At 30.3% G+C, this 13,678-nt stretch overlaps 2 protein-coding genes across 5 annotated transcripts in view; one reads left to right on the top strand and one right to left on the bottom strand.

Annotated features, from left to right (window-relative positions):
- The window catches only part of LOC100163512 (lutropin-choriogonadotropic hormone receptor-like), an 86,333-nt gene that overhangs the window by 62,237 nt on the left and 10,418 nt on the right, over positions 1 to 13,678 (top strand). For 2 of the 3 annotated variants that reach the window (XM_016807441.2, XM_001945344.5), the window contains exon 16: positions 7,605 to 8,796. The exons of the other annotated variant lie outside the window; for it this stretch is intronic. In XM_016807441.2, coding sequence (XP_016662930.1) covers positions 7,605 to 7,728 — 124 coding nt within the window. In that variant the 3' untranslated portion in view covers positions 7,729 to 8,796. Of the gene's footprint in view, positions 1 to 7,604; positions 8,797 to 13,678 lie in introns of those variants that run through there. 3 annotated transcript variants of the gene reach the window in all.
- LOC100572843 (tubulin polyglutamylase TTLL6) overlaps positions 10,219 to 13,678 on the bottom strand; it is a 34,144-nt gene continuing 30,684 nt past the window's right edge. For both annotated transcript variants that reach the window (XM_029491147.1, XM_029491143.1), the window contains exons 5-9: positions 12,795 to 12,958; positions 12,541 to 12,716; positions 12,340 to 12,449; positions 11,118 to 11,322; positions 10,219 to 10,854 (exon numbers count right to left, since the gene is read on the bottom strand). In XM_029491147.1, coding sequence (XP_029347007.1) covers positions 10,744 to 10,854; positions 11,118 to 11,322; positions 12,340 to 12,449; positions 12,541 to 12,716; positions 12,795 to 12,958 — 766 coding nt within the window. In that variant the 3' untranslated portion in view covers positions 10,219 to 10,743. The remainder of the gene's footprint in view (positions 10,855 to 11,117; positions 11,323 to 12,339; positions 12,450 to 12,540; positions 12,717 to 12,794; positions 12,959 to 13,678) is intronic.

Raw genomic sequence — 13,678 nt, 5'->3', positions numbered from 1 at the left:
GTACGTCAATCACGCGTATCTATCCGTTTCTAAAACGTTCTGTATATTATTTCGTAATAGCCCCGCCATCAACGTCTATGGTTATAGGTTGTCGGATGCAATAATAATGCAGGTCAAGACGATGCTTAGAAAATTCCTCTGTTTGTTTTTTTTTTTTTTTTCAAACGAGTGGAAATAATATTTAAATAATATTAAATGATATTCGTGAAAATTCGTAGGTATTATAACTCGCTCTGCACCAATAACAGGTCAGGTTAACCACGGTATAATTAGTTTGTATAGTATTTATTATGTACCTACACTCAATCAAAAACCCAAACCACGGTAAATAGTTTATATATAGTACTTATTATGTGTACACTATCCCTCAATCAAATTTAGGACAGTATTCGGGCTTAAGTTTTGACGTGCAGTATGCATTTTAATAATACTCTTAATTGTTTATCAATTTAAATTACGCAGTTTCGTGTTAAAAATCCAAAAGTATTGCCAGTTATTCCATTCTCGTTCATCTAAAGCAACAGTTGGTAGTTATAATATTTACATAATACTTAAGAACATCGACCAATAACAATCGAATCGTAGCTGTACGCGTAGATTGTTAGTTTTATATTATTTTGATAAACGTACGTAATATAAAATACCGGAAAAACATCACTCACGACCGCCATGTACCTATATTGCCTATTCATAACGCCGTGTGATAGCAATAATATTTATTACTTTAAATTAAAACTAAAAACAAAAAAAATCGGAGAGGTCATTACATCGCTTGTGCCACGTATGACTCCCTCTCTATAAATACACATCTGTGCGTTCTACGTGGTTTGTATTATCGTTCGGCACCTCTGCGTGTTTACTGTTCTCATTACACTCAGTCCTACTTATTGCTCGGCCGTCGTCGATCATATGCGTATAAAAACATAATACTACCACACTCCACCTGAGGCGTGCCAAACATTTTTTTCCAGCCCAATAAATACTCAAAATAAAAATTGTGAATCCACTAATTATCGAAGGATCGTAAAAAGTCATACGATTATAATTTATTAATAATATATACCTATTATAACTTGTTTTATTTTTATATTTTTTGAACTCGGAATATTTTTCAAAATTTCTTTTCGAGAAATCGTCGATTAACATATAGTTTAAAAAAGTGAAAATTTAAAATGCCAACGAATAACTCAAAAACTCTATACAACAGCGAGTCCTACGAACATTTCCTAAATATATCTTAACATATAGCGTCATCAAACTTCCATTAAAATCCCCTCAAGACAACCTGTAGCAGAAGGTCTCACCTGTTGTACAAATGCACATCTTCTCATTATGTATACTTGCATAATAATATACCTATTATGTCGAAATACTATACATATTATTATATGTTAAATATAATATTATCCGTCTTTATTGTTTTTGATATGTCTCATGCACGTGCGCGTTTTCTCCGAGTTCTACGAAAAAATACATAATAAAAACATTAGGTGCAACAATCTGAATTTCGAACGATCGCGTATCGAATTACAGTGCACATTAAAACGCAGTCGAGTGATAAATCCGAATATAATAAAATCTAATATTGTTGAGTGGAGCGCTGCCGAGTACTTTAAAATAACATCGCACGATATTGAACAACTACGACGGAGCCGAACGAAACGGCGTTTTGAAAATTCTATTTTTTTTTTTAATTCTCGTCCATTTTAACGTAGTCGACAAAACAATTATTACGGGTGCCACCCGATTTAAACAAATTATTTGATATCACTATATCAGTATAATAATGTCACAGAACTTGAATTTCACAGCGGCCCATGTAAAAATATTAAAGTTATTTAACCTTATGGTGTTTTTCGACTTGGGTTTTTATACCCATTCGGTTTTCTCTAAACACTAAAATATTCAGTTTAACGCGTTAAATTCGACATCTATGCTATTTTGTTCATTAATATTATCGATGTCCAACCTATATTAAAAAAATATCGAAAATATAATATTATATTAGTATTTAGTTGGATATTTTAACGTAGACCATTTCAATGGCTTTGTGCGGTACTTGCTTGATGACTTCGTAGGAGTATATTTAGAATATTGTTATAACCACGAGTATTCGTAATGTATAACAATATTATAGGTACCAATTTTTACATTTGTTTAAAAATAAATTATAATTAAATCGATAATTTCGCAAGACACGATAAATTGCATTTGACAATTTTTTTTTTTTTTTGTTCATAATAATTAATTTTCACTGAACTGTCGAGACACGTATATTAATTGTATTTTATAAAGCACCGTTGGATAAAAATACACCGGTCACGAGTCAATAACCTACCACACAACTCTTTGATGACGTTGTATAGAATTGGACTTGAAAATCTTTACCCATAGCCCACATCGGGAACCTGTGACTTGAGCACTGCTAACCTAACATATTTTGTTATAACGTCATCGACATAACGATACCGTATCTATATGCAGTTCACCCTTAAAATATTTCGGATTATAATAACATAATAATATATTATTTTCTAATTAAAATGTTCTCTCATTTCCCCGTATAGTGTTGTATTATCGTGCTCATGGTTTGGTTAGGGTGTAAACATACTTTTATGGTAATTAACCTTCATTATTGAATGTGTACCTATAAGATGTTGATTGTAATTCAGTGTGGTGGATTAGCATTATAAATAGACATAACAATAGTTATTTTTTACTCTAGGAGTCAGCACATAATATTGTTAATATTCTGTATTGTTGTATACTATGTAATAAAGGGAAACTGGAAAGGCAATACTATACTGAATGCGTAGGGTATTTATCATTGGAAGTCGATATAGTAAAATAACATATTTTATAATAAAAAAAAAGCCATACATAGGAAGCTTTTAGGTCTATGAAGGGGGATAGCTTCAGTATAGTTGCCCTTATGGGTAAAAATATGTCCGTCACGCCACTGCGGCTTAGGTTCCATATTATACAGCCACCGATGCATGTGGGAGATTAATTTAACTTTAGACATTCATTATTTAAAAAGTAATAATGTTATGAAAATATATTTTTACATGGTTTCAAGACGATACAAAACAACGTTATTACTAAACAATTATATTTTAAAATATTTTTATCTTTATAGTTTAGTACGTTTTTACAGCATACAGTTTTAATTGCATTCTCGAAAGCAGAATATTTTTCTGAGTATTGCAATACATGAATTTCGAATTTGGGAAGAGTAGTTTTAACTAGTTTATGAATTATAAGTATTTAAACTATCCATGAGTGGAGTAGTGGACCAACATTAACCACGTACCACTTCATACTAGTCATCAAAACAATTTAAATAATTATAGCTAATAAACCATTCGTCCTTAATTCGATTTATATGTATCGAAATAGGTACTTACTTAGAAAAATATTCTGCTTTGGAATATGAAATGAAAAATGCATACTATCATTCAAAAAAGTAAAAACTTAAAAAAAGATAAGGATACAAAATATTCAAAAGTATAATAATTATATATATATATATTTTTTTTTTTTTTTATTAAACCTAGTGTATTTACAATCTATACAAAGGAATAATCAGTAAGTGTGATGACATAATAACAAAATAACATTAATAACAGAAAAAGAAGGCTCCCAGCAGTGCCACCTGACCAGAAATTAGGGTTTTAATTTTTTTTTTTTTATATTATATTTTTCAAGTATTGAGCAGTTCTCTTGGCCATTGCCTTTTTAGCCTTATATATATTTTAAAAATGTTGTTTTGACTAGAAACTATGAACATTTTTTTTTTTAAATTTATACTTTTTAAAATGAAGAGTGTTCAATGATAAAATAATTACCTAATTATCAGTTTTTCATATAGTTAGGCGTACACTATATTATATTTATATTGACCAAAACGTAATTTAATTTTATAACGCTTTTCACTACGTAAGTAAGTTAATTTATTCGAGTTAGCACCAAATACGGTACAATATTAATCTGTTTAGCAAAATATGAAATTTCGATAATTGTCACGACGTGCCTATATATGTTACCCCTCCTCGATATTATTGTTTTTGTTACAATGATTTTTATCGATACCACTTTTTAAATTTGTTGTGAAAATTGCTATGTATAGCTACGGGCTTTGGTTGAGGTGGGTGGACGACATTTTCCGTTTTTAAAACACATGCACATCATTAAAATAATATAGAAAATTACCATAAATTATAATGCAGTCTACAAACTTATTCGAATTTCAATACTCAACTCTACCAGTCATACTGAGAAATTAGTTAAATTTTAATTTACAACACACAAAACTTAATCAACGAATAATATGTACAGGAGGTACCACACCTCCACTCACCATCAAAGACGCTCTTGTCAGACGTATATTAGTTCTCATCTACTTTTCTCTTCGTAAATAGGTATTATCTTCACAAGTTGCAACACATTGTTTCAATTCTCGACTTAAACCACTCTCGTACGCTCAAGCTGATAGTTCATATATTATACTTTGTCAGTCGATTATTTTTTGTGTATTCCCTTAATATGAGTGATGATTCACTAAGCATGCTCACGCCCTCTCCCAATTTGTTCCTTTAATATAATGACATTTTTTAAATTCTGATTTTTGAATTTACAAAATATAATGCACTGAAAGACCATTTTTTTTTGTAGTATTTAAGGCATGTCTTATGGCGACACAAATTTCTGTTTTTCAAACGAGAACCCCCCCCCCCCCTTTTCGGGTGTAGTTTATTTACCAGATAATTTTTCTGAACATTTTGATAAATTATATGAATCAAAATTCAAACAAGTGGTTTTTGAGTTATTTGACTTTGTGTACTAAGGACAATAGGACCATGATAATGGATTTGAAAGATATGGAGCCTATGGTTTTTTAAAAAATGTTGGTGATTATTATTAATTTATAAACATTAATAATTTGCAAAAATAGTCCAAGTATAATAAAATATACTAGATTTAATATAATTACATCTGTTTTAAATTGTTGTAAAACCAATTTTAAGGACCATTATCTTTGGAATAAACATTTGAATAACTAAGAAACTACTCGTTTAAATTTTGAATTGGGTACATCAAGACTTACAAAAAACATATTTACTAAATGATGTACAGCAAAAAAGAGGGTTACTCATTTGAAAAATTTAAGTTTTTATCACCGCAGGACACTTCTTAAGCGGTACAAAAAATCTCAAGAATTTGATAATAATATGTTCTTTAAGTAGGTACCTAGATAAAGGGATTCCGAAAATTAGATTTTGAATAACTGTATTAGTAAAGAAAAAAGGGGGATGAACGTGCTTGGTGAATCTTCCTGTATAGAGTGGTTTTTATGGCATATTATTATTTTTATCGTACCTATGATGTGTCACCATAATATTATATTATATTAAACGATGCACACATTATGCGCTCAAATCAACACGCGAGTGATCTATAAAATTCCAATATTGTGTATTATCTGCTGATGAGTTAAAACCATATTGTCTCCCATAATGTATACTATAATATATTGGGTAACATATTGACCCAAAAAGTTTTTAATGTGTGTGACCGATAAACTCGAATGGACACGTCATGTACACGAACAGAAACCTAAATCGCATAGATATTATAGATACCTAATATAGGATCTGGTATATAGACAGTGCATAATGTGTAATAATATCGTAATATGTATTGTGTATATAACTATCGGATTACTCGAGATGGAGTGTCCCAAATTTCTGGATAAATTACACGTGGAATCGATCCGGGGGTATCGTACATTATGTTCGAAGAATATTCGAATAATAATGTAATATCGATTTTTATTTTTCATCTTATAGCTATATTGTCGCGATACAATTTCTACAATTCATAGATAGGTTACATATTAATGGTTATACGCGTATGAATCGATTTTAAATATAAGGTTCATTGTACATAATATTATAACACTGTGTGCGAGGATCGAAAATTACATAGGAATTTCGCATTGAATGCGTTTTAATTTTAAAAACGTCAGCTCACGAGTCCAATGAGTTGTTTTTATTACTCGATTATACTATTATGAGAGCAATTTCGATATCTAACCACAAACTACCGACGGTAAATCGTTCGAGTCGTGGTTTGTCTATGTGTAAACCGAATACCGTTAACCGTCATATAGTCTTACAAGCTATACAGCCTTGAAATATTATTTCTACTGACGTAACCATATGTCTACCAATAAACTCTTGCTTTTGACGTGAAATGGCAAACAATATCCAACCAACTGTTCTGACAGAAAATTTCAAATCCTCCGTGCACGTATGAAGGTATAATCATCCCACGACAACACAAAGTTCCGTCGTGAACCAAGACGAATAATTATAATCGACCGCCCATTATACATCTGCACATTATGATTAGAACATGAAATTACATAATAATAGTTCCTGTGTACACATTCGTCGGCGTACTTACATACATGATCATTCACCAAGCATGCTCACCCACTTTTTTTTCTTCTTCAATAATGCAGCTATTCAAAATCACATATTATTTTTTAGATTTCTTAAATATACTATTAAAGCCTCAAGACCACATCATCAAATTCTTGAGATTTTTTTAGGTACTACTAAAGGAGTGTCCTGTGGAGATACGAACTTCTGTGTTTCAAATGAGAATCCTCCTTTTCAACTGCAAATTATTCAGTGGATAATTTTTCTGAAAAATTTGACGTATAAGAATTAAAAATTAGTACGAGTAGTTATTGAGTTATTTAATTTTGTGTTCCAACGAGAATTATACGTCCATCGTCAACAAATACTAGTTCCAATATTACGTCTATTTTATATTTTTGTAAAACCATTTTTAAGGACTATTATCCTAAGAACAAACATTTTAATAACTGAGGAACTAATAATTCAAAATTTAAATTTGGTACATCAACATTTTCAAATAAATTATCCACTAAATAATTTACAGCAGGACTAAAAGAGTGGTGTTATTATTTGAAAAACAGAAGTTTGTATCGCAACAGTACACTCCTTAAATAATAAAAAAACTCCAGAATTTGAAAAAATTGTCTTTGAGTAGGTATATATTTGAAAACTCTAAAAATCAGGATTTGAACGAATTCATTATTAAAGGTAAGAATGGGGGTAATCATGCTTGGCGAATCAACCTGCGGTATATTGCAGCGGTGCTTCTTTTGATATTATAAAATAACTAAAGTAGAGATCAAATGAAAATAAAAATGAATAATAAAAATTATAAAAAAAACTATTTATGGTCGCCGGGAAAATGCCAATGCTGAAAGTATATATTATTAATAATATAATAAATTCGCCATTATTCTGTATATTATCTACCTACGCACGTGAATATTGCATGACTTTTTTTTTTATTCTTCTATGGGAAATTGTTGGTGAAACATTTACAACGTTATATTGTAGTAGGTACTATTGCAGCCTCTTAGCTATAAAAGCATAATGACGTATACTTACCAAGCGTATAATTAAATATTAGATATGTAAGAATTGCACGTTACAAGTATTGTGTTGATATTTATTATACCTTTGTTCTGTTTTTTTCTGTTTTTTTTTACCCCGCTATAGGTTCGGTATTTGTTTGGAGAATGAGAAAGAGTACAAAGTGATTTATTCAACGCAAACCAACAACACCCAACGCTTAACACCGGTGCACAGACACACTTTGTCGTTGACGTTGCCACAGCCCTGAATGAAAACATTCGACAAAATCTACTATTATTATTATTATTATTATTTTCATCGTATAATAATTATTCATTTTTTTTATTATTATCATTATCATTATTATTATTATTTACAGTTTCCATAATATTATCATATTATTATTATTATTACTATTATATAGCTTATTATTATTATACTGACCATCGGCGATTTCACACAGTCGACATAATAATATTATTATAATATTGTGCATAACAGCGACGGGTGACTATCGATCGCAGAGTCATCTCCGCGGGGATCAGTCTACGATAATAACCACCTGCTCGAATCGCGTAATCTGAACCGTTTAAAATCTCTTGTAAACATAATATAATATTAATAATCTATTTATCCGTACTATATGTAATACACTTATTAATTAGACTACCAGTTTTTGCCGCATATATATATTATATATAGCTATTATAATATTACCTAACTTTTTCCCGAGCGTTCAGAAATTTACGTTATCCGGTGGCTGCTTTCCGCAGTGCACCACGCCAAAACCTCGACAAATTACTATGCACATTGTTTTCATAATAATATTATCATCATCGATTTCTCACTTCTATTTTATCATTTTCTATCGGTGATACAATTACATATAGATACAAAAACATTTTACCTGCACTCACTCTACTTCAATAGCTATAATATATATTATGCTGCCCCGCACACTTGGCTTATGACTCTCAATTATTTTTCTCTTGATAAAACGCACCATGCACAATAAATAATATTATTATCTGTTATTTTACTCATGCTCAAGACTTATCGTGCCGAGTTTTAAAAAAAAAAACAAACAGAAAATTCGTAAGATATCGCCTGTATAATATATAATAATGTTTACTTTTCTTTCTCATAAAATATTCACAATCGATTGTTGGTATATACCTGTTCCTATCAGGTACTATTTACTGCGGAGCTATACCAATATCGTATTTCTCTTATTACTATTATCGTTATTATTGTTTATATTATATTCATTTCACTGTTAAAATAATAATATTATACAGTACTGACACGTTTGCCGACGTCGTCGTCAACCACCCACCGAAACGCTGTTTTTATATTATAAATATTATTATTTTTTTTTTTTTACTTCCCTTATTGAGATAAAACAACAATCGTAAACGTCATGAGATATCAACGTGAATAGTTCATGAACGCTGATTCCAAAATCGATCGCCCAAACATCAATTTAAAATGAATCGATCGCCAAAACATCAATTTAAAACGAATCGATCGCCTAAACATCAATTTAAATCAAATCGAACACACGTGGCGCGTATAATATCCCTTACGCCCTTGCAAAAATTATATTATTATATTATTTCGCGCGCACACATTGTGTACCTAATAATCAGTGGCGTATTATGAGGGTCTTACATCAAAAATGCACCTCCCGCTACCATAAAAAAAAAAAATTATTATAAAAAAGATATTTTATAACTTTTGAGTGATGGACTTTTATATTTGTAATAAACTTCTCATAATACATATTATGGACCGGATCTGCCTATACACTAACATTCCATACGTCGTGTGTAGAGTTAGAGGGCGCTAATGAGTGGCCGATATACTGTAAGCACGAAATTATTATAATATTATAAATAATTATTATAAGTTAGGTATAGTTCATATTATCTCCATCGCCGACGCCACCTATAACAGATCCGATTTGAACACCTTTTCGACAAATTTTTGAGTAGTGAGTTAACGCTCAAGTCCATTACCGACCGTTTTAATTATTCGTAAAAAAAAAAAATGGCCACTCGAGCCAACAGGTCCCGTCCAAACACGCCAGAAGGTACGCCACTGATAGGGCAACGCGTTATCATAATAATATAATACAACACACGTGTTGAGCCATCAGAGCTAATAATATATCAAAATATTAAAATAATGATCTGTAACGCAACATCCTAGTCGGACACGATAAAATGTTGCACTTCGGTTAAGATTTTCGTTCTTGGTAATATTATTTTTCTAGTCGCAAAACTTTTTAATCGACGAAATGTCGACCCCATTAAATCCTTTACCCGCCCAGGCCGTCAAAAGATAGAAATTTATTATTATAACTATTAAATTAATGCCATAAAAACAATAATTAAAATAAATTACAAGCGTTTTCCTTGCTCACCATGGTTGTATAATTGACTACTAAATAAAATATAATCGCGGTGGCTAGAGATAATGTTATATTTATTGATTTCAAAAACAGTTCGTAGTTCGCACGAAACAACGAAAGGCGCGTAATAAAATAAACCGAAAATTCAAAATTCGTAGTTTTTCTTTGAAAAATGTCCGCGGGGCCGTAAACGAAAATAATTTATCCGACGAACTCGATCTTTGACACGTTTATAAGACATTACTATTATATTTAATTTCATTAATAATATTATTAGCGACTATTAGAGTCTTAGACTTTTTAGAACTATTATTCAAACTATTGATATAATAAATAATAATAATGTAGAGTTAGTATTTTATTATCACAACAAATTGTTGTATGAATTAAATGTGGATCACACGCATAAACGTATTATTATAGGTTGCTAGTGATAAATATTTTATCGATATAGATGCTTGAAAATTATTAGAATATTATAGCTTCAAATTTAGCCACTTTGTTCGGCTGAATATAATAAAAAAATATTATATCTTCAAATTATAATATTATATAGGTACATAGTTTTAAAGCGTATAAATATTATTGTCACGTAACACATTCGAAATATTTTTTATCGCACACACATATTATTATACTTATATACTATAGCAACAGACTGGATTTGAGTAACTGAATTTTACTTGGTAAAAATAACAAGGTTACGTAAATAAATTAACTTTTTGTAATTTTAATTAAAGTATTACATAATAATATAAAAACAATAAAAAAAAAAACTATATATATAAATATGGCTTTCGTTTTGATTAAAAGTAGAAATAGTGACTTTCCTCTCTTCACGATTCCTAGCGAAACACATTTTTTGAATTATTAACACCATTCAGTGTCCGCGATGCATTTTCCTTTGAACCATTTGTACATCAAACGCGTTTTCGGACTATAACTGCTAAGGTCTTCAGAGTTGTTCAAAAAGTTCGGATTCTGAACAAAAATAAAATTAATAAATCAATCGAAATTCATTGCATAACCTTAGGTATATATTTAAAAACACGCATGTTTGAGACTTGATTTCGACGGGTAGATAATGTAATCCCAGATCTCCCCTTTCAGTGTAAAATATATTAATTCATTTCGTATAAATAAATAATATTAAATAAATAGTCATAGGTAGGCGATACAGAACGTCAAAAATAAACACAAATCCGTCATAGCTCATTATTCAATAGTCATGTCTAATAACTTACAAATTTTGGCGGGAAAACTCTTTTGCAGTCATGCCGATCTATGTATTCCCGATAGGCATTTGTGAATTGGACTTTTGTGTCCCGATCCATGCAAGGTTTGCACAGTAGACAGTCTTCTGAATCGCACAGGTCACAATTCAGTCTAGCACACTTTTCAGGGTATGCGACGATGTTTTTCGTGGACACTGCCATACTGTCTCCTTTGCTAAACATACCGTTCGTGCACACAATATATTATTATTAACAAAGAGGTCTGAGAAAACCTGAAACTTAAAGCCGATGAAAAAAATAACAATTTTAATAACATAGTATTATAACCAATAATAACATATTATTGCAGTCGCAAATTCAGAAGCCACACTAGACGGCGACAACTCCGAAAAATATATAACATAATGCTCTCTAATATTGAATAGGTTTTTACAATAGGAATATGAGTTGATTTTACTCTCTTCGTAATACCGACTTACATCACTCAAAGGTGTTCGATGTATAATATCTACAACAATATATTAGGTAGTATTTGTATATAATATGTTATTGTTATTCCAATTTAAATAAGAATGATAAGCCGTAACACACCGTGTGTTTAAATTGTACAGAATACAACAATAACAATATAATGAAGAATTTCATCGTTCGTCGAAAATTTATTGTGAGCAAATTTAGAAACGATATAAAATTTTAGTTACCTATTCAACACAATATTTCGTAGGAAATGATATAATAGGAATGAACCCATTTATTAATGCCTTAACACGTCGAAACAAGTATATGAACAACGCGTATTTTAAAAACACATTAATCTTGTCCGTCTCTAATATCGGCTTCTCTGATTTAAACTAAAATATTTAGCCGCGATTTGTAAAAATTAAGAGTTAAGACGTCATTTATAGGTACATTGTCAATGTGCAAGTCCACTTAATCATATTTTAATAATATAATATATCATATTTTACTATTACAAAGTCTATTTTATTTTATATTTTATTTAAGTATTTAAACACGTTTACCTACTATAAATGCCTTATTAAACTTTACTCTAAAACAGACTTGCTCACATTTCTACAGTCGTTTAGTTCTAATATTGTTCTGAATAGCTGTAACAATTATATACTTTAATACATAATTGTAAAATGTCACTGTTCTAATAACCTTCTAGTGTTATAAACAATTAATAAGTATCAATATAATAACGAAAACAAAACACTTCCAATATTACCGTTCGAAATGAGTCAGGCCTACAATAGCAAACAAATTGAATAACACTTGTTCGTAAAGTAAACGATTTTGTGGGTAATGAGCCGATGACAAATTTGGCGACATGTTGACCTAAAAACAAATTCAACAATTAACAAACAAATGCAATCAATAGTTTATTTTAATCACATAAAAAAAAGGTCATTGAATCCGTATAACTCACCTCCATTATATACACCTTTAGATCGTTATCGACAACAAAATCAAAACGTGCCATTTCAAAAAAATTCGTCTTCGACTTGTAATTTCGCATTAGGTTTCTTATCATTGATTCTTTTTCTAGACATACGACTCGTATGGCGTCTTCCAATTGGTCCCATATTTTTGTAGCATCCCTTCCTTTAAACAAGAAACAGCGATATTTCAATAAAAGTCGGTCCGACTATGGACATAGTTCTCCGGAATTCCGGTGATCACCTTGAGCTTTCAGATGAGATTCGACGGAGACTTTCATCGAAGCGCCTTGATCAACGTAATATTTTTTTAGAGACGGAACATTCCACGTTGGCAAATAGTTATCTCCTATTACATATTTGTCTATGTTGTCGGGATCGAATGGATGATATTTTTCCATGCAAAATCTAGAAATACATTTTTAAATGTTAATTTTGAAACGAACTTCACACGAAATCCAAATCGCGTATTTACAAATATTACATATTATTCTATAGTAGTTTTTTAATACACGTTTTTTTTTAATTTGCCATTATATGATTAAAACAAAAACCAACCTCACAAACCATACATGATCCGTATATTGTTTTAGGCATCATAATTAGTTTTAAATGCTAAGCTCGTCTAAAATATTTCAGAATACGCATATGAAGAAATAAATAAAGTCAAAAAAGTGCCAAAATAGGTGTACACCTGCACATCTAAGCCGAATGGATAAAAGTATAAATCGTGAATGGTAAACTGATCGTAATGATTATGGTGCAAAATTAAATACTTTATGATCACATTTTTTAAGACCGACATAAATAGCTGGTAAAATAAAAAAGTGTTTCTTACGTATGTCTTTAAGGAACTGTTGTTGTATCTTTTTCAATACACTTATAACAATTAAACTCACAATTTCGTCGTAAAGAACAAATTATTATATTAATTGGAATTATTCTACTTTGTTGCGTGATTAGTGACAACTGATAACTATAATATTTACCTATATAATATAGTTTATATTAGATAAAGTTTATATAGATATTATAGTAAATTTGATGGATTTTATTTTATTCATATTGGCCATATATTTTATAATATTGCTTCATATTGTAACTCTAGGGTAACAGCTGAGTATGTAT

The sequence above is a fragment of the Acyrthosiphon pisum genome, chromosome X (genome assembly GCF_005508785.2).
Source record: "Acyrthosiphon pisum isolate AL4f chromosome X, pea_aphid_22Mar2018_4r6ur, whole genome shotgun sequence".
NCBI classification, from domain to species: domain Eukaryota; kingdom Metazoa; phylum Arthropoda; class Insecta; order Hemiptera; family Aphididae; genus Acyrthosiphon; species Acyrthosiphon pisum.
This window is presented reverse-complemented; position numbering and strand designations above follow the sequence as displayed.